The sequence below is a fragment of the Sorex fumeus genome, unplaced genomic scaffold, assembly GCF_029834395.1.
Source record: "Sorex fumeus unplaced genomic scaffold, SorFum_2.1 ptg000042l, whole genome shotgun sequence".
Taxonomy (NCBI): Eukaryota; Metazoa; Chordata; class Mammalia; order Eulipotyphla; family Soricidae; genus Sorex; species Sorex fumeus.
Window position 1 is genome coordinate 3,295,690 of NW_026606099.1, and position 27,313 is coordinate 3,323,002.

At 44.8% G+C, this 27,313-nt stretch overlaps 1 protein-coding gene across 1 annotated transcript in view; it reads left to right on the top strand.

Annotated features, from left to right (window-relative positions):
- MICAL3 (microtubule associated monooxygenase, calponin and LIM domain containing 3) overlaps window positions 1–27,313 on the top strand; it is a 222,558-nt gene that overhangs the window by 99,418 nt on the left and 95,827 nt on the right. Inside the window, exons 3-16 of the mRNA XM_056119952.1 lie at window positions 2,294–2,501; window positions 4,291–4,407; window positions 4,799–4,900; window positions 5,650–5,805; window positions 7,029–7,129; window positions 10,353–10,610; window positions 11,344–11,459; window positions 12,349–12,475; window positions 14,426–14,519; window positions 18,375–18,522; window positions 22,175–22,371; window positions 25,080–25,192; window positions 25,821–25,883; window positions 26,387–26,560. Of these exons, the coding sequence (XP_055975927.1) occupies window positions 2,294–2,501; window positions 4,291–4,407; window positions 4,799–4,900; window positions 5,650–5,805; window positions 7,029–7,129; window positions 10,353–10,610; window positions 11,344–11,459; window positions 12,349–12,475; window positions 14,426–14,519; window positions 18,375–18,522; window positions 22,175–22,371; window positions 25,080–25,192; window positions 25,821–25,883; window positions 26,387–26,560 (1,974 nt within the window). The remainder of the gene's footprint in view (window positions 1–2,293; window positions 2,502–4,290; window positions 4,408–4,798; window positions 4,901–5,649; window positions 5,806–7,028; window positions 7,130–10,352; window positions 10,611–11,343; window positions 11,460–12,348; window positions 12,476–14,425; window positions 14,520–18,374; window positions 18,523–22,174; window positions 22,372–25,079; window positions 25,193–25,820; window positions 25,884–26,386; window positions 26,561–27,313) is intronic.

Here is a 27,313-nt window from a genome sequence, read left to right on the forward strand (position 1 = left end):
AAGCCTACTCCTATAGCAGGCCCTGAGTAATTTCTTTTATATTGGTTGTTGTAATTCGATAAAAATGATCAAAAGGTTTTTCCTTAGAAGAAAGTGGGTAAATATTGTTGATTTGCACCATGGAGACATGAAGCCCTTGTAGAAGAGGTTACTAACATGGTACAAGTTAAGCTTTGTGTTTAAATTTTCTTAATCAAGATTGAGTACCTTTTTTTTAAAAAAAAATTTTTTTTTGCATTTTTAAAAAAATTGAATCACAGTGGTTCTGGAGGTCTTCGGCGGGTTGAGTTTCCCTCCCCGCCCCGACCAGGGCTCCAGAACCAGCCACCACCATACTGAGACCGCTTTCTGCACACATGAAGGTACTGGCAGGGGGATAAAGGCATGCAGGTCCCGGGGCCGAGATCTCCAAGCCTACTCGGATCGGGCTGGGCATCCTCCACCCAGATCCTCCAAATTCCAGTAGGCAGGGGTCACACCCACCAACTGGCCCCCTGGCGCCATGTAATCCCATCAACGGCCAAGACTCAGACTATAAAACCCAGCTCCCGGAAGTGCGCGGCCGCGCGACATCTTATCATCTCATTCCTACTTTGGACAAACTGGCAAGCTACTGAATGTAACCTACCCACATGGCAGAGTCTGGCAAACTCCCCATGGCGTACCCAATATGCCAAATACCAGTAACAATGAAGGGTCTCATTCTCCTAACTCTGAAAGAGCCTTGAATATGGCACTTTTTAAAAAATCTCGGGGCTAGGACGAAGGAGACGTTACTGGGGCCTGCTCGAGGCAATCGACGAATAACAGGATGGTCGTGATGTCGTGATGAGTCACAGTGATATACACGTTTACAAAGTTGTTCATGATTGGATTTCAGTCATATAATCTTTCAACATCCATCCCTTCATCACCACCAATGGTCCCAGTTTCCCTTCCACTCCTCCACCCCATCCCAATGCCTGCCACTATAGTGACATTCTCTCGTTCTCTCTCTCTCTCTCTCTCTCTCTCCATCTTCCCTTTCTCTTCCTCTCCCTCTCCCTCCCTCCCCCCTCCCCCATTTTGGGCCTTGTGGTTTGCAATACAGATAATAAAAGGTTATCAGGTATCCCTTCACCTGTGCCCTTTATTCTCCACACACTCATATGGCAAGCATCCATCCATTGACCTGTCTTCCTGGCCCATTTACCCTCACCTTGGATATTAGTCTCATATAAATATATATATATACATATAGATAGATAGATATGATAGATATAGATATGGATAATTTATATCCCACAGTCATTCATTGATTGCCTTCTACTTTACATTCTATCCAATGTGGTCTGCTATTCCTGGTTTATCAGTAGTGTAGAGATGTCTCTTGACTGCACACTCCAGGAATTTGGGTGGCCTGGATGACAGAGCCTGGCATGGGGTCTGGAAGCATCTCTGCAGCTTATTGATTGCTTTTGAGACTTATTGCTAAGTCTCGGATTATGGCCGGTTAATGACCTTATTTGGCACCAGGAGCAGTACCTGGGCATGACCGCCAGGCTTCTGAAAGAATAGGGAGATGGGGGGAGGTAACCAATCCCCAGATCTGTAAAAGCCAGGAGATTTCAGTCATAAAACCCACATACCTGAGTTTTTCAACAGATCAATTTCTGGATGAGGCTTGTCCCAAGCAGTGGAGTCTGGCCATGAATATGGCGGAGATTGTGGAGTTTGGAGATTTTCTCTGCTTCAGTTCTGTTTGGACGTGTGATGGGCTCACCCACCTGCCCCTCTTCTGGGTGTCCCAGATGACTTTGCTTGGTGCAGGATCCGGAAGCATCTCTGCAACTTGTTCATCACTTTTGGATTTGCAGATTCTTAATGATTGCCTGGACTGCGTATTTAATTATCTTTGTCTTCCCAAGGCAAAACTCTGCTTGGCTAAGAAACTTTTCAACCAGTTCTTTCCTACTGATGAAATATGAGATGTAATTTCCAATTTTGTTGAAGTGATGACCCATTTCAATGGGTTTCAGATATACTTGCTTTGCCAGGCATTCAAGGTGAACATATGCCAGGTTATGTCCACTATGACAAGAGCCTTTTCCATTCATAGCAGTCATTAGCTGACCTCCAGCCCCTGGTGATGATGTTCTGCTGTGACTCAAATGCTTTTCAGGGCTTCCTGGTAGTTGGGAGAATACTCTAATTTAGGTCTCTACGAAAAGTGGTGGTGAGATAAGACTTTTCTAGAAATGTGGAATTCTCAAGAGTTGCTGCCTTCTCCCTGAAAGCAGCTATGTTTTTTCAGTGTCTCATCATTGGAGCTGGCCCTTGTGGTCTTCGCACAGCCATCGACTTATCCTTATTGGGAGCCAAGGTGGTGGTTATTGAGAAACGAGATGCCTTCTCCCGAAACAATGTTTTACATCTCTGGCCATTCACCATACATGATCTCAGAGGACTGGGTGCCAAGAAGTTTTACGGCAAGTTCTGTGCTGGAGCTATTGACCATATCAGTAAGTAAAACCAGTTCTCTTCTTGAACCTCTACTCCTTATTCGTTTTCTTGTTCAGTCGAAAGAGGCTGGCAGGTGAGGAATTCACACTCAATAGCCCAGTTTTTTTTTTTTCTAATATCAGCAGTGTCTATCATATTGAAATAAGTGTACTCTGCCTGGGTCGGAATACTTGCCAAGTAACCTCGGACTACCAGAAACTGAGTTTAGCTTCTCAGTTTGATCTTAAATTTTTACTGGTATGTGTTATCAGGAATGTAAGAACAAGATGATATGGTGGCACAGCCCTAGAGTAGAGAAACACAGTTATGAAAAGAAGCAGGTTTCCAGGTCGGTTGTAACTGGCAAGCGAATCATGGAATTTCTCTGGCTGTGTGGTACTTGGGAGGTCTAATATGAGGATACTCTTGATTTTATTCCTGTCATCTTCAAGATTTTGGAGATTCTACAGAGCAGTTTATTTTTGAGATCCTAGAGTTGTATTTGTCCTGTAACATGGCTTCAATTTTTTTTTATATACTTGAAGACCAGCATTGGATCAGTAGTTTAGGAGGTTGAAGATCATTTCATTCTGCTACATAATGAAATACAAGTAAATACAGAAGTGTTTTCCTTTCATGACTAGTGTGAACTATTGAAATTCAGAAGAGTTGCTGATCAGTACCCTGAAATTGAAGTCTTGCTTATTGATTATCATTAGTGATGTCGAGGGAAGCCTTATCAAGGAACTGTTCTGAACATTTCCAGATATTTCCTGTAAATACATTCAACTATTGGATCTCTTGCTACTTAGAGTGCTTGTGCCAATTATCATTAGCCAACAGCCACCACATTCCTCTGGCAGAGGAAGCACTCTACCCTTCTGCCAAGATATGTAAAGGCATTGCTATGTGTAAGGCTTCCTTGTAGCCAATCATAGTAGCACAAATATAAAAAAACAGGCTAGCAGGAGATTTAATGAGTCCTTGGGAGTGAGATCAGGACTATGGTTGTGGGAAAGTAAATGAGGTACTCTTAGCAGATCAGTCTGCAGGTAGAATAGAGAGGACCGTAGACCATTAATTCAATGAATGTGTCTCGTGTGTGGCAGGATTTGACTTGGAGCTGCTAAAGCAGGGACTGGATATTTTATCTCAGCATTCTTGGGGCTGCTGCTGTGTCTAGCACTTTGTGAATACTCACTGAGCATTAAATAATGAAATCTCAGTGTGACAGTGAGCAAGAATTGTCAACAATCTGAGCCTTAGTTTCTGTAACAAGCTAAGGTTGGGTTGAGCAAAGGTTCTTACCTTGTAATTTGTAAAGATCAGTGAGCTAACAGGATGAGGAATGCTATGGAAATCTTAGCAAATAGTGCAGCCCCTGTGTATCAAACTTGAAAGCACCCCTGTGGATGCATATCTTCTGCCTGCTTTGTTAAGCACCTTGTTATGTCAGAATAGTAGCATATGCTAAATAACTGCAGCACTGACTGAATACACAGAAGGTGAAAAGGAAAGTCCCTCTTGGCCACAGTCTCCTGTTTTCTCAGCTCTTGGTTGTACTGAACACTTAATGATAGGCGTGGCCTTGCAAATTTCTCTGGAGTATTTCCTCTATTCAGCTTAATTTCCCTAGAAAAGAGAAGAAAAACTTATGAGGCACTACTTAGAAAATGTTTCCACCACAGAAGGCTTGCAGGAGCTGAATAAACTGCATATTCAGGTAGTTGGTAGGAAGCTAAGCAACGGTTGCCACCTGGTACCCTCTCCTCAGAGTGCTGCACTCATGGGCTTTTTGTGTTCTCGCAGGTATCCGTCAACTCCAACTAATACTTTTGAAAGTAGCCCTGATTCTAGGCATCGAAATCCATGTGAATGTAGAATTCCAAGGACTTGTACAGCCACCCGAGGACCAAGAAAATGAACGTGAGTTGAACTGGCGCAATGAAGGAAGTATGAAAGGGTGTTGAATGGATGAGAAAGAGAGGGAAATTGCAGGAATCTATATGTTGTTTTCAAATATATTAAAGGGTTCTTTGCTTATACAGTCAAAACCTTTGGAGAAATTTTCTGTTTGATAAAGAAGGTCTTGGTAGAGTGTTAGGTACTGCAGGTGTTCATTATAGAAAACCATCTGGTGGGCAGCAGAGTTTCGTGAGCCCTCTTGAAAACTTTCTGGTTTGTACCCTATTCTTTTACACCTAGTGTTTTTGACTTGGTTAGTGTTTTGTGCATTGTGCCTCTCTGCGTATTTAGAGATGTTTAGAACAATGAATATGTCCTGGGTGATGAACTTTATTTTGACTTTGGTCCACAGGAATAGGTTGGCGGGCACTGGTACACCCCAAAACCCATCCTGTATCAGAATATGAATTTGAAGTGATCATCGGAGGGGATGGTCGTAGGAACACCTTGGAAGGTACTGTCTCTCCTTCTTCCCTATCAAGTGTTGGGTAACCCTCTCCTAACCTGCGTGAGAACCTGCCAGCAGATGCCATGATCAAAGAGTGTACATAGGATTGCTGCCTACTCTGCACGACAGGCCCCTGCCTTCCTCAGGCTAGCTGAAGACATGCGTACATTGACGCTGGTACTGTTAATAGGCCAGTGCTAACTTTTGGTTTCATTTATGTAATGTGCATCAAACAAACCAAGGGCCTTGAACGTGCAGAGCACACAGTCTGCCACTAAACTACACCCCTAGCTCCTGACTTTCCCTTTTCAAAAATGGAATCCCAGACAGAAGGGAGCTCAGAAGGATGGAATATGTGTGTTGTGTGCAGAAGCCTCAAATTTCATCCTTGTTACTGCATGATTCCCCAAGCACCGAGCCAGGAGAAGCCCTGCCACACAGCTGGACATGGCCAAAAACACAACAGCAACAAGAAAAAGGAATCCCTGGTGGTGAGCGATAGTCTGCTCAGTTGGGTTTCAAATGGTCAGTGTCGGGAAACTCTCTCTTCTATCTGGGTAGTTATATGTTTTGGTAGGTAGCACTAAAGCTTATGACTGTTATTTGCAGGTAGAGAATCGCTGCCCTAAAATCTCTTCATTGATCCCCACCTCACCTCTAGTGTTGCTTAATGTCTTCGTCAACACCCTCCTATTTGAAGTGATACCCCTTCTTTTCTAGCCGACTGTTGCCTCTGAAAATTCCTTTTCTTTCAGGATTCCGTCGGAAGGAATTCCGTGGCAAATTAGCCATTGCCATTACAGCGAACTTTATTAACCGAAATACAACAGCAGAAGCCAAAGTGGAGGAGATCAGTGGTGTGGCTTTTATATTCAACCAAAAATTTTTCCAGGAGCTGAGAGAAGCCACAGGTGTGTGTACTTGCCTCCAAATCAGTGAGGAAGACATGTCAATAACCAGTCAAGGTCTTTCAAGGTTTTGGCATTGGGTGTCGCTAGGGTCCTCGCCATGTGCTTCCCTCTCTGCTCTTTCTTCACTCTCATGTGCTGTCTGGCATATCCTTTGTCCTAACTGCAATTACCGGCTGCCCTGCACTTGATTTTTTTGGTATCTCAAATCCCTTTCTTCATAATGTGAATATAATCTCTTTCCCTTCGATCCGTGAAGGTGCTTGATGCAGGATGCCCTTTGGCTTATTGAGAACCTGACTTCAGGCGCTGACTTTTAGTTTTCTTGAGTTCTGATTTGGGCTTGAAGCAAACCAAGTGCTAGATAGCATGAGGTTGTTGTGATAGCTTTTGTTTGGATGAACATTTTGTTGCAACAAGTTCTAATTCTCTGTTTTTTAGAACATGACTATTTTCCACTCCTCTTTTGTTTTTGTAATTGACGGAAGTAGTCAATAATTTACTCTCTGCTTCAGGTATATTGTTATCTCTTCTGTTCTTAGAGGGGCTGGAGAGATAGATGTCAGGGCGCCTACCTGCATGCACCTGACCCTGGCATCTCAGTACCACATATGGCTCCCTGAACACTGCTGGGTACACACAGCCCCCACCCAGCGCAGCACTGCCAGCAAGGCACCCATCCCCCGAGAGTCTGTTTCCTTCATGAGTGACTAGCAAAGAACTAACCCAAATCCCGTTCCTATCTTTCTTGCTTTTCATTTATTTATCTAGACTTTGGGACTACGCTTGGCTCATCTGTATTTAGGGAGGTCACTCCCAGCAGTGTTTGTGGGGCCATGTGCTGGGAATGGCACCCAGCTCTTCTCTGTAGAGAGCACGCACATAGCCCACTGAGCTACCTTGTGTCCCATCTTTATATTTCTGCTTGGTACAAATCTTTATTTTTAAGATCGGTTGGGATGTCAGGTGACTTATTGAGCAGTACAAGGAGAAACACAGCTCCCCTTTCAGGAACCAAATACACAGAAAGTGAGAATTTGGTATACAGAAAGTGAGAATTTGGTTTCTCATGGTTTTTTGATTTCTCGCGTTTTTTTGTTTGTTTTTGTTTGTTTACCTTGTTCAGAATTTCACAACCCTGGTCTCCCACATCTAATCTTTTAGCTACCATACTATGCCTTCATCTTAGTAAACTCTTACAGGAACATGTTTGTTTTCTATTTTAGGCATTGATTTAGAGAACATTGTCTACTACAAAGATGACACACACTATTTTGTTATGACAGCCAAAAAGCAGAGTTTATTGGAAAAAGGGGTGATATTGCATGTAAGTAATAGATTTCTTTTAAATTTCCTTTAAAGCTTCAGTTGTTAATTTGCTCACCAAAAGAAATAATTTTATTATCTGATGAGTTTTTCTTGCTAGGGAATGAAACCCCATGGGCCAATGGCCTTAAGTTATCAGTATATGATCAATATTGTTGGAATGGTACCCACTCCACACTCTTGCCACTGGACTGTTGAAAAGCAAATTTTGGTAACATTTAATATGTAAATACTTAGTTTAATGTGGGTGATTCCACATGTGGTCAGAGTGCATTCCATAGATGACTGATGCTGGTTGTCTGACAAGTCTCCTTGGGGCAGGGGTGATGGAGGGAAGGAATGTTGACAAGAAGCAGTAGTTGATATTTCTGAAAGCCTGAGAATGGACTGATTAAAATCAGTATGGTTCTGATCAAAACCATACTACAGATGTAGTTAACAGAGGTCCCAGGGACTCTGACTGCATTAGAATTTGTTTTGAACACTTGATGACCTAGAGTAAGTGCTTCCTGTCTGTCCTTGGCAGAGACAGCCCAGCTTCCTTCCCAGATGATAAAGTTCGCTCAGGTGCATAAGATGATGAACTGAATATGGGATCAGAATCATTCTTTGTTCTTTAGAGCGTCTTGTCTTATTTGACCTGAATATGAGAATTGCTGTTTTCATGTGACAAGAAGGGTAGGAGAGGCCTGGGATGTGCTGATTAGGGCCTATACAGTTCCTGCCAGGACTCAGCCACAATTTCAGGGTGTCCTTTTTCTTTGCAGAATAATTATAAACCAAGTCACTTTAGTCTGAATTACACTGTTGCCCTATCTGAGAGCAGGGTGAAGGCGAGCTCTTGATCATGGCCTGTATCGGTCTCCTTTCAGAGTCTCACTCATAGACTTTTATATACGTGTAGAAGGAACCACAGGACAAAGCAGTTTGTGCAGCTCAGTCTGCTCAAAGCATATGCGAGCTTTATTAGGTTGACTGCTCTATAAGTTTGGCTTGTTGAATATCTGATCATAGTATATTCTTTTAAGTAATAGCAGTCAGGTGCTGGAGTGATAATGATCCGGCAAAGCGTGTGATCCCCCAGAGAAGAACCATCAATCAATTGGTATGTCTTGGCACTAAAGTTAAAACATAAATTTGCCAAGAAAAGCATGAGGGAAAAGACTTCAATCTACCGTATTAAACAGATTATGGGGGCAGGGGCTGTAGTTCAGCATTAGACACTTTGCATGTGTGGGGACGTGGGTTCAGTGCCCAGCACCATCATACCCCATTTTAACCAAATAGCATATAACTTAGAACTATTGTGATTGAAATTTTGTAGGACCGGCCTAGAATGATGGTTTACTTTATCTTTTATATTTCTGGAAAGGGCGGGACCATCTCTTCTTTATGTAAAAAAAATTTATTATAACACCATGATTTGCTAAGTTGTTTATAATATAGTTGTTTCAGGCATTAATTGTTCTGACACTAATTTCCCCACCAGCGAGACCTTCTCTGCACCAGCATTCCCAGCTTCCCACCCATCCCCCAGCAGCCCCCTTGCAGGCACAAACTTACTTTGTATTGTTTTTACAACAGAAAGGAAAATGGAATTATTAAAGCTTAGATCAATAAGAGTCAATTATGATAATTGTTGTATCTCAAAGTGATGTTACTTAGGTGATTGTCTGAGGATCTCCTGCGCTGGCTGGTGCTAGTTGAGGCTTGCTATTGCGTAGACTCATTGAGCTTGGTGGGCTTCTGTGCAACTTTCTAGTCAGATTTACTGTGATCCTACTAGGAAAGTAAGAGGTGTCATGTGATCCAGGAGCTGCAGATCTGGAATGATTTGGTGGCTTAGCAGTGGCAGTTGGATGAGGTTCAGTTGTGGAGCTGGGCCCTCTCTATTTGGTTTATTTATTTTTTACTTTTTTGGGTCATACCCGGCGATGCACAGGGGTTACTCCTGGCTCTGCACTCAGGAGTTACTCCTGGCGGTGCTCAGGGGACCATATGGGACTCCGGGAATTGAACCCGGGTCGGCCGCGTACAAGGCAAACGCTCTACCCACTGTGCTATCTCTCCAGCCCCTGGGCCCTCTCTGTTTTGGAAGGTGTCAGGTGTGGCTGTGGGCTGTTGGGCCTTCTAGCAGAAAGGGGAACCTTCCGGGCACCATTCTGAGAAGGCCCCAGAAAACGGAACCAGTTTTCCTGGGAAGATTCAGCAGGATCATGCTATTTTGGAGATGTGACCCTGGGCCACATCTTTCTCAGCCAGCAAGATGGGTGTGGGTGAGCACTGCTGGGTTTTCTGGTGGCAGGGGTGAGGGGTGGGGATTCGGGGACCAAGCCTCTGTGTATTGCTAGTACTGAACCCATTATGCTCTTTACTCAGTGTTGAACAAACACTTTCCAGGACCAGCTTGAGTGTTTGTGTTCCGGCTTTTAAGATCTTGTAGTGGTCACTGAAAGTACCATCAGGGATACTTGGAAACATTAGGGTACATTTAAGGGTACTAAAGACTTGAATCCATATGCCAGGAACCCTGAGAACAGAAAAGGAGTTTTTATCTGTTACGTGGAAAACTATTTCTCTCCCATTATTTCTTTTCTTTGCTGGATCTCTATAAAACTTTTCGGGATCTGATGTATTAAAACCTTGATTTTGATTTTAGCAGTCTCCTGGGCTGCCCTTGCTCCCACCTTGCCATATCTTTTGAGCCCAGAAGCTTTGGGTTCTTCTTTAATAAGTTGTGCACAGCTGAGTGTTTTCATGTGGTACCAGTTGTCAGAAAGTAGTTTCTTGCCAGAATAGAGTGTCAGTAATAAACTATAAAAAGCTGTTTCAGTTTGCAAATTATCACATTCATTATCTTATTTGGATTCACACCTACTCGCTGAGGTGGGTTGGACATGATTAAAGAAGTAGTAACTTGTTCCAAGTCAATGAAAAGCCAGGACTGGTTTTAGGCAGTCAAGTCAGTGCAACTTCTGCTCTTTTGACATGTTCAGAAGAGTCGCTTTTGTTTTTGTTTGGGGGCCACATCCGGTGGAGCTCAGAGACTGTTTCCAGTTTGCTTCTTGGGGTTGCTCCCAGTGGTGCTAGGGGACCATGCAGTGCAGAACCAGGTTCCCTCCTGCTGCACATCACTCAGGCTTTTAGCCCTCTCCTAGCTGTGAAACTGGGTTTGTCTGACCTGGGCTCTTCCATACCAAGCCTCTTGTCTTCTCTGCACACAGGACTACGCTGACACAGAGCTCTTGCTTTCCCGAGAGAATGTGGACCAAGAAGCACTGCTCAACTATGCCAGGGAGGCAGCGGACTTCTCCACCCAGCAGCAGCTGCCGTCCCTGGATTTTGCCATCAATCACTATGGGCAGCCAGATGTGGCCATGTTCGACTTCACTTGTATGTATGCCTCTGAGAATGCTGCCTTGGTGCGGGAGCACAATGGACACCAGCTGTTGGTGGCGCTGGTTGGAGACAGCCTTCTAGAGGTGAGTACCAAGTAGGACAGCACTTGAGAGTGGAGGCTTTAGTAGTTAGGAACACACCTGGCTTCCCCAAGTTGTGCAGTGTAGCTGCACTCCTGCATGAGTTCTTTCGGCAGAAAGGGAAAAATAATAAGCCATGGGGAACGCAGGGATACTACGACTTTTGTTACTTGCCCTCTACCAGCTTGTGAAGTAGAGAAATGCGAAATAACTCAGTAGTAGGCTCTTTCCTTTGTTCATTGGTTTGATGGTCCTCTTTTTTTTTTTAATTTTTATTAGTGATAAACCAAGAGGTACAGTTGTAGACTTAAAATTTTTTTGTGCTTGGACTTCATTTATACGATGATCAAATACCCATCCCTCCACCAGTGCCCATTTCCCACCACCATGGATCCCAGTATCCCTCCCACCCCCCATCCCCCCCAATTCCACTCTGCCTCTGTGGCAGGGCATTACCTTTTGTTCTCTCTCTTATTGGGTGTTGCGGTTTGCAAAAGAGGCAATGGATGACAATCATGCTTAGTCTATAGTCTACTTTCAGCATGCTTCTCCCGTTCTGGGAGGATCTTCCCAACACCCTTTATTTGGTGCTCCCTTCTCTATCTGAGCTGCCTTTTCCCCTAGCATGTGTGGTTGGCCTCCAAGCCATGGAGTAAAATTCCTGGTACTAATCTCTGATGGTCCTCTTTTTTAAAGGTCATTTCTTTTCATTCTTGGTTTTCTGTTTCCTTCTTAGCCATTTTGGCCAATGGGAACAGGAATAGCGCGGGGCTTTCTCGCTGCGATGGACTCTGCCTGGATGGTGAGGAGCTGGTCTCTGGGAACAAGCCCCTTGGAAGTCCTGGCAGAGAGGTAACTGTGTGTCCCTTCTCGGGGACTCTCACCGGGAGGGCTGAGACTCTGCAGGTAGAGTAGGTCTTTTTCTTCCTTCTTTTCTTTCCTTTTGGGTGTAATGAGCAGGTACATTGGTTTATAAAGTAGTTCACTGAGAAAATTATAGGTATAAGAAAAGTTTATTAGCAAGGCGAACACCCTGCCCACTGTACTCTCTCTGCCTCAGCAGTGACATTTTATAACTCTTACCCCATAGCCTCAAGTTGGAGATTTCTGCTAACCAGTGTCCCAGTGTCCCTAGCTTTCGTCCTTCTTCCCCTCAACTCCCATCCTTTTTTTTTAGGGGGGGGGTCACACCCAGCAATGCCCAGGGGTTACTTCTGGCTTTGCACTCAGGAATAATTACTCCTGGCAGTGCTTAGGGGACCATGTGGTATGCTGGGGATTGAACTCAGGTCGGCTTCATGCAAGGCAAACACCCTATCCACTGTGCTTTCACTCCAGCCCACCCATCTTTTTTTTTTTTTTAGCTACTTCCTCCTTCTCTTCCTTCCATTGCCCTTCCTTTCACCCTCCTTGCCATCTCTCCTCATTACCTGGTTCCCTCATTACCTTATTCTTTCCTGTTTGGGGACCATACCCAGTGATGAGACTTCCAAGTCTCGCCCCCTCTTTCTGCTTCCTTCCTTTTCCCTCTCTCTCCTTCCCTCAATCTCTGTTTTCAGATTCTTGGCTACTCCCAGCTCTGTGCTCCTTGCATCACTCAGGGAAGAGCTCAGGGAACATACCAGGCCAAGGGTTAGAACCAGGCCGCCTGCATGCAAAAAAGCAGAAATAATATCCAAGGAGAGGTAGATAGTGATGATATTTCTCACCGCTCTGAGTGCATTATTGTATGTTATTGCAGAGAAAGTATTTATAGGTTGTTGCCTCAAACCACCCCTGAGAATGTGAGTAAAAATTTCAGCCAATACAGCATTGATCCTGTCACCAGATATCCAAATATCAATGTCAACTTTCTCCGACCAAGCCAGGTAAGTGCTTTCTAGTCAGTTGTTTATGTGTGAGTGCGTTTTCAGAAAATAAACACCCTTGAAATACTGAAATTCATGCCACACATACACAACATTTTATAAGTGTTTTCATAATCCTAGTTGATATCTTTTTTTAATTGGAAGAGTTAAATATCACTTTTCATCTGATTTATGCAGTGAAGACAGAAACTTCAATGAGACCAAAATGATAGACTTGAGCTAGGATTCCTAATCTGTATTGCATATAGAGGAAACACAGTATGTACTCATCACAAAATGTCACTCCCACTTGCCACTGGTCCCACGACTTGGATAGGTCATTTCATTTCTATGAATTTGTTTCTTCATCTGTAAAAATGGAGCTAATAATTCCTGACTACTTACAAGATCATTGGGTAGGCAAATGAAAGAAAAGATCTTCCTACAATAAAAGGGGTTATTAGTCATTTTTTTAAATCTCGCTACATTTTTTTGGTAGAATGTTTAGTGCCTTATTATTGTATTGAGAATAACATTTTTCAGCTTACAATGATCCCAAGGAAGGTGATAATTTGGACGTGTGTATTCACTTTCTGCCTAAACTTCTCAGTGTTAGGCCCTCACTGAATACGTGTGGTAAGTTCGAGGCATCCTTGAAGTCTGATGCTAATGGACAGCATTTATGGTTTGCTAGAGACCACCAGAGCCTCTCATAGCTGAGCAGCTCCTTTTCAAAGAAAAGTTTACTTAAACACACACACAAACACAAATAAATTGCAGAGTTGTTCCTAGTGCAGTTACTCGAACATTCAGTGATCCAGCGCCAGTCCCTGCCACCAGTGTGACCTTCCCTCCAGCATTGTCCCGTTTCTCACCCACCCCCTTTCCCGCTCCCTTGGCAGGCACAAAGTAATTTACTTATATTGCTTATTGCAACAAAATGGGAAGGGAAATTTCAAAGAAACTGCTCAGTGAAAGACTTGTGAAAATAGTTGAATCTCACAATGGTGTTATGAAAGTCTTACTGAGCTGTTTTTTGCTAGTTGAGTCTTCTGTGTTGGTGTTTTCAGTTACTGAGCTTAGTGGGCTTTGGTGCTACTTTCCCACCTCATTTGCTGAGCTCCTGCTGGGCTGTCTGTGTTGTGGAGTTTGGCACATTGCAGCCCTGTGCTCCAGGAGCTTCAGAATCTGTGTAACTGGGATAGTTCTCCACCTGCCCTTTTTCTGAAGGGACCCCAGAGACTGGTGTACCTGTGAGCTTCATCTTGCTTGACTTGGCATCTTTTCCAAATCATTCATGAGGCTCTGAAACTGGACTTTTACATGGTGGAGGATGTGAGATTTGTGTCCTCATTTTGCTTTGTCTTATTCTATTTGGGGCTACACCCAGCAGTGCTCAGGAGTTATTCCTGGCTCTGCACTCAGGGATCATTCCTGGGGGCTCAGGGAACCATCTTGAGATTAGACTACAGTATTTCAGGGGGATCAAATCCATGTTAGCCACCCGCAGGGCTTCTGGGGATCCAAGCAGTGTTAGCAAGGCAAACATCGTGCCCACTGTATCCCCAAGGTAGCTCATTTTACCACAAGTTTTTAGAGTTAGTATATATTTATTTAAATGTAACCCCAACATATTCCAGTAAAAATTTAAAGGGCAGCGTCATAAATTCTGGTAGCTAGTGGCAATCATACACGTGGAAGTCATATTTCGCACATAGCAAACAAGTGATTTTTGTCTGCAGTATTTAATTTGGGTTGGAGTTATGGGCTAAAACCTTGGATTTATCATTTTTGTCACTTTGAGCCTTTACTTAGTAGACGGGAAGTATTATCTTAAGCCAGTTCCGAGGCATCTGTTGTAGATTGTAAAATATCTGCCCAGTCTGTAATCCAGACCGTCAGCTCATTCTGTTCCTAGGTAGGAATTTGTTGCTTGATTTTCCTTCTTTATGGCTTTTCAACTTTCTTTAGGTACGCCATTTATATGATACTGGAGAAACAAATATTCATTTGGAAATGGAGAACCTGGTAAATTCTCGGACTACCCCGAAGTTGACTCGTAATGGTGAGTTCTAGTAATATCTTTTGGAAATGCAGGTAGTCTGTTTACATAAGTCTGCTAACACCCCAGACTAGTATTTTGCTCAGTATTGTCTAGGCTAGAGGTCATCAGCCCAGGTGCCTGTCAGAGAGGGACATTTGGTAATGTCTAGAGATATTTTTTTTTAAATCCAGATTTGGAGAGGTAGCTACTGGCATCTAGGCATGTTGCTAAACTTGCTAGCAAGTCAGTCCCCCAAAATACAAGCAGTGTTGTAGTTAATAAACTTACTAGCCCAAATCAGTCCCCCCCAAATACTAGCAATGTTGAAGTTGAGAAGCCTTGGTCTAAGTTATGTTGGTCTAAATCAGGTAAGACAGATGCAGATGCTGTTGAGAGAGGCACGTGGCACACACACGCCACCAAGTGTGCTGCTGCCACATTGCCCAGATACAGAAAAAAGAAAAAAAAAATGAAGGCCATTTCTAATTTTGTGTGTTTTGAAGAGGCCCAGAAGATATTTAAGGAGTTACATGAATATACCAGAATATATGCTTAAAATGGACTAGAGAAGGAAAAGAAAGACTTGAATCTGGTATTGATGCTGGGACAGGAGAAGGGAAAAGGCAGTGGAGTGTAGTTAGAAGAACTCTGACTTTGTCTGAAGTATGTGACCTTGAAAAGGTTATTTGACATCTCTGACTTTTTGAATTCTTTGTCTATGAATTCAGTATAACAGATCTACTTAACATTATAATCTTGAGGATTCTGTTACATAGATAGAGTTTTCCTCACAATGCCAAGATATCGGAGTGATCAGAAATAACAGCCATTATGGTATTACCATTATTTTGTAAGAAAGAGTATTAAGGAAACAAAATGGATAAACATTGACAGTTTGGCTGCCGCTTGGTCAGGAGAAAGGTATTTGAGGGCAATGCCACCATTGATCTGTACAAGGAAATGAAAGGGTATAGGAGTGGTTGATTTTTATTTTGATCATTTTGACACATCCTCATTATTAACTCTGATATTATCTTGGGATGTGTCTGTTCACTGTTACTACTTTAAATTTTTTCTGTCTCTTTGTTTTTGGGTCACACCTGGCAGTGCTCAGGTCTTACTCCTGACACTATGCTCAGGGATCACTTTTGGCCAGTTTGGGAGAATATAGGGGGTGCCAGAGATTAAACCCAGGTCAACCGTGTACACAGCAAGCGCCTTACCTGCTGCACTGTCTCTCTGGACCCTGACTCTTAAAAATTCTGAAATACTGTAGTCTAATCTCAACATCTGAAAATAAACAGATTATGGTACTCTAACAGAGGAAGAGCCAGGATCACAGTGGACTTGGGGAGTTGGTAACAGAAATGTAAGTGGAACTTGGAGGATCAGGATTATTGTGATAGGCAGTTTTTATTCTCTTATGTTTACAAATCTCAAAATAACTTTGTACAAGACAAAACAGACTTCCTTGAATACAGACTTGAGATAACCAGTTTTTCTGAATGTTCTGTATCAGAATTGTTCTTTTTAAGGGTTGGGGGCTTGGGCCACATTCCAAGTAATCTCAGGGCTCACTCCTGACTCTGCTCAGGAATCAGTCCTGGCAGTGCTGGAGAACCACCTGTGGTGCCTGGTATCGAACCTGGGTCAGCTGCGTGCAAGGCAAATACCTTATTCCTATGCTATCGCTCCAGCCCTCAAAGTTCTTCTGATACAATTAAGAAAAACATAATTTGGGAGCCATAGGAATAGTACAGGGTTTAAGGTGCTTGCCTTACATGCAGCCAACTCTGGTTTGATTTCTGGTATATAGTTTGATTCCTGTATGTAGTTCCCTGAGCACCATGGAATTTGTCCCAAACCATCCCCACCCCCCAAATAAATAAAAGAACATAGGCTTTTTGGTGGGTAATGTAGGCAAGTACTCTCTCAGACAGAGCCCAGTAAACAGTACTCAAGGGTCATCAGGATTACCCCATTGGTACTTAAGGGACCATGTGGTGCTAGGAATAATACTGAGGTCCCAAAGCATATTACCCCTGTTTCCTCTATTAGCTCCCCCGCACCTCACCCCCAATGCAATTTTTAAAGACTGTTCATGTTTTAGAATAGATATCACTGCACTGGAATACATCCAGGTACCTGCATATTCAGGTTTTCAGTGTGTAGTATTTTGTGATTCAGTGTGCCAGCTGAAGGGATTTTTTTTTTGGTCTGGGGTCCTTGTAAGAGCAAGCTTTGTTTTGTATTTATTTATTTGGGAGGGGGCCCATACCCAGTGGTGCTCAGGGCTTACTCATGCCTCCGCATTAGGGATCACTCCTGGTGGACTAAGGGGACCACATCGGGGGCTGAGCATCAAACCCAGGTATGGCGGATGAAAGGCAAGCACTATACCCACTGAACTGTCTCTCTGGCCCCGTGTTTGCTGTTGTCTAACGTTTTGCTAGTAGAATGGAGCCTTTTCTAATCTAATCCCAGTGTAACTTTGAAGGGAAGGCAATTCCTCGGCCTACTGACAAGCAACTCTTCAGGGAAATCTTAGGATTACTGCAAAAAAGGTGCTCATCTATCTGAGCAAGGATTGAAAGGTGCTGTGGCACACTGGGTTTCAACAGGAATAGGGTACCTCGGCCTGGGGTGGGGCTTACCGTTCTGCTCAGAGTCTAGATGAATTGGTCGTTTCTTACTTACCTAAAATTCTAATCGTGATACCAGTTACAGTGTGCACACGTTTAAATATCAGTGACAATTTTGACATGAACTTGAAATTTTCCAAGCCAGATGTGTATACTACAGGAAGGATCCTAGGGCTCAGTGCTGACGATACAGAGGGAGGGGGAGGGGGAGCACTAGGTGAACTAGTTCGTCCATTTGGTCATTTTGAGTTTTGCCCACTGAAAAGATACTGAATCAAAATAGAAGGTAGCTGCAGGTAAAAGGAAGCCATGGGCCAGGCAGCTAGCTCTTTGTGCCTTTACACCTGGACAGACAGCAAGCATCTTACCCATGTGCCCGTGGACCACAGGGAGCCTCTGGGGTACAGTCCTGGAGAGGTTCCCGGGCAGAGGGACTCGGATGACAGGGCTCAGCTGGTTTCAGATCAGCATGGGGATTGAGTAGAGAATGTAGGAAAAGATCAGGTCATCATACACCGCAGGCGTTGAGACCAGAGATGGGACAAGTGATGCCTTACGTGAGGGATCCAGGCCCATCTACTTGAATAAACTCGAATTCCCTAAGCATCTGAGTTTTGTGTACTTTCATACAATTCTCAAGAACCCACAGATTTATCAGAAATGAATAAATGCGCTTTCACTCCAACAGTTTGGGTGCCTGCCTAGCACAGGCCCAACCCAGGTATGATTCCCAGCAGCAGATGGTTCCTGGAGTATCTAGGATGTAACCTGACGGCCTCTGAGCACTGCTTGGCCATGGCCCTGCGAGGCCTGAGCAACATCGAACTCTCAGATTCTCGCACTGAAATGATGTTGTGTTTGGTTGAGTCGCTAGCAGGTAATGAGAGTCTGCATTAGGGATACTCCTGGTGATCTGAGCACCATTTGGGGCCCCCCCCTCCCCGCTCCCAAAAGAAGGTGATGATCCTCTGTCAAAGCTATTAGGAAATTGCATTATCAGTAATTTTTTTTCCTTTTTGGGTCTCACTCGGCGATGCACAGGGGTTACTCCTGGCTCTTCACTTAGCAGTTACTCCTGGCGGTGCTTGGGGGACACTATGGGATGCTGGGAATCAAACCCGGGTCGGCCGCATGCAAGGCAAACGCCCTACCCACTGTGCTATCATTCTATCCCCAATCAGTAATGTTTTTTTAACTTGAAATTTATTGGTTCATTTATTTTTGGTCATTTTAGAGTCTGTAGCTCGTTCAAGCAAACTGCTGGGTTGGTGCCAGAGGCAAACAGATGGTTACGCAGGGGTCAACGTGACAGATCTCACCATGTCCTGGAAAAGTGGCCTGGCGCTATGTGCAATTATCCACAGATACCGCCCTGATCTGATGTAAGTCACAACCGCACTTGGTGTTGTATTTTGTAATGAAAAATTATTCAGTAGTGACCGGCTGTCTAGCAGCCAACGTTTGTACTTTTTTCCTCAAATGATTCTCATTATAAGATACTTTCTCTAGAAGGCAGTGATTTTTAATTGTATTTAAAACTCCTGTCAAGTATTATGTAACTCAGCCCAGGAATGGTATTCGCTTTGTTTCTCAGATCACATTATTCAGAAGGGCAGAAATTGATTTGAACACCTCTCTGGGCCTGTTGGCTCTACACAGAGGAAAGCTGTGACGTGCTGGCCCACAGTGAGCGTCTCGTGCCAGCCTGCCGTCTTTTGAGTGCAGCTGGCACAAGAGAAGCCTGGCTGGCAAATATGCCTGTACTGAAAAAAGCAGAAGCAAGGAATAGTTGCCTGGTATAAGATGGTTATTAGTTCTTCTCACTTTAGAAGAACTGCACTGTTTGCAGATGTGCTCCAGTCTCATGTCCATGAAACGCGACTGTTCTTACCCACCTGTCCGTCTCTCAGCCACTCTTTCCCTTAGGACGGGCCTGGAACATTTCCCCCATAGGCTTTTGTTTCCATGGAAGCCCAACCAAAAAAATTCAGAAACACAGCATTTTGAATTATTTTGGCTGCCTGTCCATTTATTGTTGGGGCTAATTAAGAGCTCAATTTTTTTGTGCTTGTTTTGTTTTAATGATTGTTTAAGGAATCCTGAAAGACATAGTTTATATTTATATTTGGTTGTAAGTCATTGAGCCAGTAGCTAGTTTAAAAGGAAAAAAACATTATATCAACCTGTGTGTGGTGTATAAGAAGGGGTATTTCCAATTTGCTTGGATAAAGGTGAGGGAGTGACCTTTATTGTACTGGAATTCTATACACTGATATAGAAAGGTTAAAAAACACTGGTCTACTGCAGTGTTTTTTTTGTTTAATATAGGGGTGCTGTCCCAGCAGTGCTCAGCCTGGTGGGTGCTCATGCCTGGTAGTGCTCAGGGACTATACCAAGCAGTACTTGGGGAGCCATGCGGTACCAGGGATCAAACTGAGGTCCTCAACCATACTTTACCGTTTGAGCCACATCCCAGCCCCTTCAGAGATTTTAAACAGCCAAAGGTGGCTTTAGACTAGTGCTAGCACACAGGTATACTTTGTCTAGGTCTCACAGAGGTGGATGAAAGGAGGAAATAAAGGTTTAAAACATTTGCGCTTGATGGCACAGGTGTGTGTGTGTGTGTGTGTGTGTGTGTGTGTGTGTGTGTGTGTTTATTTTACAGGGGGAGTCTTGGGCCACAACCTGGTGATACTCTGGGCTATTCCTGACCCTGTGCTGAGAATCAGAAAGTGACCCCTGTGGTGCTGGGGATTCAGTTGGGTTTGGTTGGATGTATTGTCCCTTTAGCCCTCACAGATACATTTTAAAAGAAGGTTTAGAATTGGTTCTTTTCCAATGGGAAGGCAAAGAAGGGGAGAGGATTAAAATAGAAGGAAGTGAAAAGGAACATCAGGTGAGATGGATGAAACACATACCTGTTAGTGACTGAAGCCTGCTGGCTCCAGAAGTCTTTTTTTTCCCCCTTTTTTCAATTTTTTTATTAATTCACCGTGAGATACAATAACAAAAATTTTATGTTTAAACTTTGATCACACGGTTATCAAACACCCATCCCTTCAGCAGTGCACGTTTCCCACCATCAGAATCCCCGGTATCCGCCCCCCCCCATTCCACACCACCCCCTGCCTGTGTGGCAGACAATTTGCAGAATATTCTTTCTCTACTTTAGTTACCTTCAATATTGCGAGACCAGTCCTACCACCCCTCATACCTGCTGAAAATACAATTGCTAGACAGTGTGTTTTGTATTGCTTGTTTATGGACATAATATAATGTCGTGCAGTCCCAAGAGCGGCCACACACTCTAAGGATTCTAAGATTTTAATAATTAGGGTCTGAAGAAATCGCTGCTGCAAGTTGCTTGGGTCCGAGATTCCTGTGTGTGTCTCTGGATCCTGGCCATGTGGGAGCTGGTGCTTCTTGCTGGCTCCTCGAAAATGGAGACCGCTGGAGCTCTTAGAGGGCAGGCAGTGAGGTGGAAACTGCCCCCCGTCAGCAGTGGCCCAGCAGAGAATGCCTGTTGCAAAATCCTGGGCCATCTCTGCTGCAAGTTGCTTGGACCCGAGATTTCTGTGTGTGTCTCTGGATCGTGGCCACGTGGAAGCTCTAGATGGTGGGCGAATGTGGCGTCATTTCTGCGTCCCATGGAGGAGGGAGTAGGAGGGCGTAGGAGGGCCTACTCCTCCCCTGTCTCCCTGTCCCGTCACTGCAGCTTGTACCTGGTGACTCCAGAAGTCTTGGCTCCCTTCCCCGTCCCCTTTTCTGCACACTTCCGCTCCCTCGGCTCCCCCACCTTTCTACTTTCCTTCCCCTTCCCTTCCTCCCTTCCCTTTCTTCTCCCCTCCCCTTCTCCAGGGAATTTTTTTTTTTATTTTTGGGTCACACCCGGTGACTCTCAGGGGTTATTCCTGGACTCTGCACTCAGGAATCACTCCTGGCGGTGCTCAGGAGACCATATGGGATGCTGGGAATCGAACCCAGGTTGGCTGTGTGCAAGGCAAATGCCCTACCCGTTGTGCTATTGCTCCAGCCCTGGGAATTTTCTTTTTTGCAGAACACAAAGCAGTGAGTAGGTACTTTGTAGCTGTTTAGATTACAGTGACTCTGTTCAGGGTGAAGCATCCATCATTTAATAGTCTTAAACTGCCGAAAAAAGGAATTTTAAAGAACCAAACACTGCCATGGAGTTAGCACAAAATAAAGCCTGATGAATTTATTTAAAGAAGGATTTTGACTTGCCAGACTGGAAGAAGCTTGAAACATAGTGGGGAATGTTTATTCATATGAGTACTTGCTTAGACTCGGGACATTCAGCAGTGGAAAATCTTTTAAGGAAGACCTTGGAATTTCCCTTGTAAGAGTATTTGGCTAGGATTTGCCAGAGCTTATTTAATATCAGCAGCTTGTTCAGTTCAAAGGGCACACAGGCCTACGGTCGCAGACCTTTGCAATGAGTCAGCCCCAAGAAACGGTTCTGTCATTCTTGAGCTATAGTTTAATACATGAAGAGCACTCCCAAGACACAAGAGGATACGTGATTAAAATTGTTCCTATTTTTGAGCTTATTTTTGAATCTCGTTCTTGAGCTTCCATTTGAGGGTGGGGGGTCACACTCATTGGTGCTCAGACCCAGCTTACTCCTGGCTCTCTCCTCAGGGGCTCACTTCTGGCAGAGCTCAGAGGACCATATGTGGTGCTGGGGATGGAGCTGGTAGGCCACATGTGAGACAAGCGCTCTCTGCTGTTTCTTGGGTACCTCAAGCTTACATTTTAATTTGAAAATAATCATTTTTCAAGTTTTCTCATTTTCCTTTTTGCGTGTCGATCTTCAACAATTTGCGTTTTGGTAACTAAGGCAGCAGAGAATGGAGATAAACTGATTTGCTTTTAGATTTCAGTGATGCACCACTGCCCAAATTTTACCTTAACAGACTAAGAATGTCCGTTCATTCCATTTATTCCGTGGTGTTGTGTTTTCTGGTTTAAGACGAGCAACCCATCTTGATACGTTTTCCTCCTCGTTTTTCTCAGAGATTTTGATTCTCTAGATGAGCAAAATGTGGAGACGAATAACCAGCTTGCCTTTGACATTGCGGAAAAGGAGCTGGGCATTTCTCCCATCATGACCGGCAAGGAGATGGCCTCGGTGGGGGAACCTGACAAGCTGTCCATGGTGATGTACCTGACTCAGTTCTACGAGATGTTCAGAGACTCCCTCCCCTCCAGTGGTAAGGGCTGCAGGCACAGTGCCGGGCCGTGGCTTCTCTGTCTGGCATCTTTCCTTCTTTTGGTTTTCGTTTCATTGTTTGGATTTGTTTTGCTTTGCTCTGGAGCCAGCGTTGGTGGTGTCTGCTGAAGAATCCAGGGCCTCGTGTTTGCAGGGCAAGTGCTTCAGCTCTCACCATTCTCTTTTGTTTGCTTTTGGGCCACACTTGGCAATGTACAGGGGTTATTCCTGGCTCTGCGCTCAGGGCCTACTCCTGGCAGTGCTTGGGGGACCGTGTGGGACGCCACAATCAAACCCGGGTCAGCCGTGTCTGAGGCAAGAGCTGTACCAAACGCTGTCCTGTCGCTCCAGCCCAGGCTCTCCTTCCTGAGCTCTCGCCCATCACTGCCACTGAATGCAAACCTGGGTTCTTTCGTCCATTGTTGTTCCATTCTCTGCCACTCCTTCCTCACTAAATCTATAAATCTGCTAAAGTTCATATTTAAATTTTTCTTTGGTGGCTGTATCAGTTTCTTAGGAACTTTTCCTGTTCTCTTTTCTCTAAGAATCAACCTTTAAGTTTGCCTCTTCCTTTCCCTTTGCTGTTGCTGTTGTGGTGACTTGGTTGTGCACTGATCACACACACTTGGTTGAGTCACACTCAGCATGTGGAGCAATGCTGGGGATCAGACTCAGGCCTGCCTGCAAGGAGATGTGGCGCTGGAGATCCACCCCAGCGCATCCCACACGCGAGGCCAGAGCTCCCGGCCACGGGGCCACATCCCAGTGATGCTTGTGTCCTCTGCACCCTTGTTGTCCCCAGCTTCTGTCCCTGAGAATCCCCAGATCTTTCACGTCTCATCTCTCTCTCACTGACTCTTCTTTTCCGCATTGTTCAGCACAATGGACTGGTTTCCTTTCTCTTGAGATTCTCTTTCCCTCCTAAAACTTAATTCCCTCCCCCAACCCCATAGGAATACAGCGGATAGTCCTACCCCAGTTTGCCTTGGTCCTCCCCACGATACCTGGCATGGAACCCCGGGCTTTTTCACACGGGGGAGGCCTGGATTCCGACACTGAGCCATGCCCCCCTGCCTGACCTCACCTCATTCTCTTTTTCCAGTAACTCTGCCCTCTCTGGCATCTCTTTATTCTCTGTCTATTTAATGGATCCACAGAACCTTTCCCTAGCCCTTAGCCTAATGCCTTAGTCTGCCACTGGGCTCCAAAAATATGTTTCTGAGAAGTTCAGTGGGCTGAGAACACACTTTGCCGGCAGGTGGCAAGGGTTTCATTTCCAGGCCTAAGTGGTCCCCTAACAAGGCTGGGAGCAGCCTCCGAGCACCACTGCGTGTGGCCTTAAACACCTTCCCTCCCACCAGAGGTGGAGATTCCTTCTGTCTCTTGGAGGAAGCTTAGCATAATGCTTTAGCATGTTTACCGTGGTATCTGACCCAAGTTTACATTCTAATTATTTGACCTTAGGCAATTTTCAAAATTTCCTGTGCCTCAGTTTACCTATCTGTTAAGCGGTCTAGATAGGTTGTGATATGCTAAGAAGAATGACAACAGAACACTTAATAAGTTGTTAGCAAGGTATTATTAGTTTCAGTTACTAATTTTTAAAAACGCTGTTGTTGGTAATAAAACATTGAAATCCATCAAATTTGTGGTCCTGTTCTCCATGATTTTCTAGTCCACATACTCTTAGAAACATCTGTAACTTTTTTTTTAATTAGACAAGTGTTTCATTGGGGGTTTTGGTGCTTGGCCCAGGATATGTAGCGTTGCTGGGGTCACCAGTTCCCTGTGGAGCTGGGGCCCTGTGCCGCCAGAGCTTGGATCCAGATGCCATGCACACTAGGCCTGTGCTTCAGCCCTTTGGACTCCCTCCCGTACATTTGGGGGGACAAGAGGGGTGGTATTTGTTGATTTTGTTATTTGGGGATTTTTTGTGTTTTGGGGCCACGCCAGATAGTGCTCAGGGCTAACATCTGGCTCTTCGTTCAGTCAAGGATCACTCCTGGTGGGCTCACAGGACCCTGTGGGATGCCAGGAACGGAACCCAGGTCAGCCGTGTGTAAGGGAAATGCCCATGTATCTTGTTGTTTTGGTTTTTGTTTTTGTCTGCACTTGGCTTTGCTTAGGGGCTACTGGCTCTGTGCTGGGGGTCAGTGATACCTAGTATTGCTCTAGAGTACCATGCTGTGCTAAGTTTGAACCAGGGTTGGCCATAGGCAAGGCAAGTGCCTTAATTCCTGTACAATCCTGTAAATGCATAGGCACCTCCAACATTGACAGACCCATTCAGGGTCGATCTGCGTGCAGTTGATGTGATGTTTGGTGCTTCCATGCATCCAGACTGACACCTGGGTTGTGTAGCCCCACTTCTTTCTGTACCTTGAGAGTTTTTTCACTCAGGTTAGGCCTCATCATAGTGCTGTAAGTGACCATCACAAGCAGATGCCAACTTAGGAAAATGAGTGGCTTTTATAATTGAATTAGGAAATGGAGCGGATCCTGTTTATGTGGATGGAAAAGAAGAGGCGCCATACCTAAGGGTGTTTTTTTTTTTTGGTGGGGTTTCCTGATGCTCTGTGCTTGTATTGGCGCTGATAAGTCTTTTGCCCTATGAGAGGTTCTGTCAACCACCTGCAAAGGTTGTTTCTGGCCAGCACTTGGAGGCCTTTCTGGGCCAGGGCCGTCCTGAACATTGCTTCCTGTTCACAGATGCCTTGGACTTGAATGCTGAGGAGAAAGCAGTCCTGATAGCCAGCACTAAATCCCCCATTTCCTTTCTCAGCAAACTGGGACAGACAATCTCTCGGAAGCGTTCTCCTAAGGTAAAGGGAAGAGTTTTGCTTGTGAGAGGTAATTGACATAGAGTCTTACGTTAAGTTCAGCTATACAGTATGATGACTTGATTTGATATATACTGTGAAATACTCATCTCTGTAAGTCTGGTTAAGAGCCATCACCACGCAGATAATTTATTTTCTCGTGACGGGAACTTTCAAAATTTGTCTGAAATACACTTTGTTTCATGTATGTTTTGTGAGCCTCTGGAGTGTTGCTGAGGGTGGTCCAGGGGCCACCAGGGGGCAATTCTGTACCAGGACCTGAGGGTATGAAACTCCTTGGGTCCAAGGGTTTGGGGCCTGCCAGCACCTGCTTCATCTTGAGGGGCTTCTTGCAGCTGGTGCAGTGGGGGCGGGGCGGGGAAGATGCAGTGCGGGGCTCTGGCTGAGCTCGTGGTGAGTGTAAACCTGAGCTCACCCCAAGCCGGCAGTCGCTGTTTTGGTTAGTGTTTTCTGTGGTACTGGGGATTAAACCCAGGGCCTCACGCATGCAGGGCAGGTGCTCCACTGCTGAGCCACATCCCTGACCCTTAAGCAGTTATTTTTATCAGTTGCAGGCGAATAGCTAGAATAGCGACGAGAATAATGTGATTTTCCTTATATCTTCATACAGGATAAAAAGGAAAAGGACTTGGATGGTGCCGGGAAGAGGAGAAAGACTAGTCAATCAGAAGAGGTAACGATTATCTGGGATTTGCGGGTGATTTTTTTTAATTTTATATTTTATAATGAAATGTCTATTTTTTGGCTTATTTCTTTCATTACCATATTTACTTTGCTGGGTCTTTTCATGTGTATCCCTTATGAGAATGTTTACCGGGAGATGTTCTCGCTGTGGGGTTTTGCCTGAAGTTAATTTTCCTGGTAGCAATTAAGGGAACATGCACGTACTTGCGCTAGTGCGTTGCAAAGGGTAGTGGCTTCCCTGGAATAAAACACCTTCAGCAAAAAACGTCTGAGTGCCTCTGTACCATTCCATGCATGGGCCAAAGTCTTGCCAACTATTGCGATTAGAGTCTCGAAGAGCTGTTAGGCTCAACCTAAAGCAGAAGTACCAGCCACTGTATTTAAAATACATTAAAATAAAATAGCAGGCACTGACTGCGTCCTTTGAGGGAAGGGTGTTTGGGGAGGGCACCTCTGACAGGAGACCTGTTTTCGGTGGCTTGTGTTCATCAGGAGGATGCGCCCCGGCCCTGCCGAGCAGGGAGGGCCACTGTGGTGAGCACGCTGACCGATAGGCGCATGGATGTCGCCGTTGGTAACCAGAACAAAGTGAAGTACATGGCAACCCAGCTGCTGGCCAAATTCGAAGAGAATGCACCCCCACAGTCCGCCGGTGTGCGGAGACAGGTAAATCCCATCTCACTCCTGCGGAGATTCTTTCAGGAGGTTAGGTGGGCTGTTCACAGACCCAAGGCTTATGATGGGTCTGGTTGTCCCCTTTTCTGACTGGCAGAAAAGAGCGTCCTCGGTCTGCTTTTCGCCCTCCTCACTCAGGACTGGGGGTCTGTGACAGAGAGCAGTGGACGGATGTTTAAAATCACAAAAGTGCATGCTTATGAGGAAAGTGCTAAAATGTCTAACAATCAGGCACCTATAGTTACTGTTTCGCAATATTTATTTCTGATTTGGTTTTTGTTTTTGATTTTGGGCCGCATTTGGCAGTGCTCAGGGGTTACTTTTGGCGCCGCACCCAGCTCCTGACAGCCTCCGGGAACCATTTGGAACGCTGGGAATCAGACCCACGTTGGCCACTCGCTAGGCAAGCGCCCTACTCACTGTACTATCTCTCTGGCCCCTCTGCTAATTTTTTTAGTACATTTTTGTTTTCATAGTTTCATAGCTGCTTCTCTTCTGCTTTTTTCATATAATTTTTGGCACTTTGTTTTGTTTGTTTGTGGTAGGAACTTTGCATATGCGAGGTCTGGGCTCCCCCGCTTCCCCAGTCCTTTCCACGTGTTGAAAACTCAATAAGCAGCTTCCAAATCATGTACATATTCTGGTTTTCCTCACTCTCACACTGGATTTGTCATTGTTTCTCACCTTTTGTGGTCCATTTCAGAGGCGAAAATTCCTCTGATAAGGCTTCTCTGAGGCCTGAGT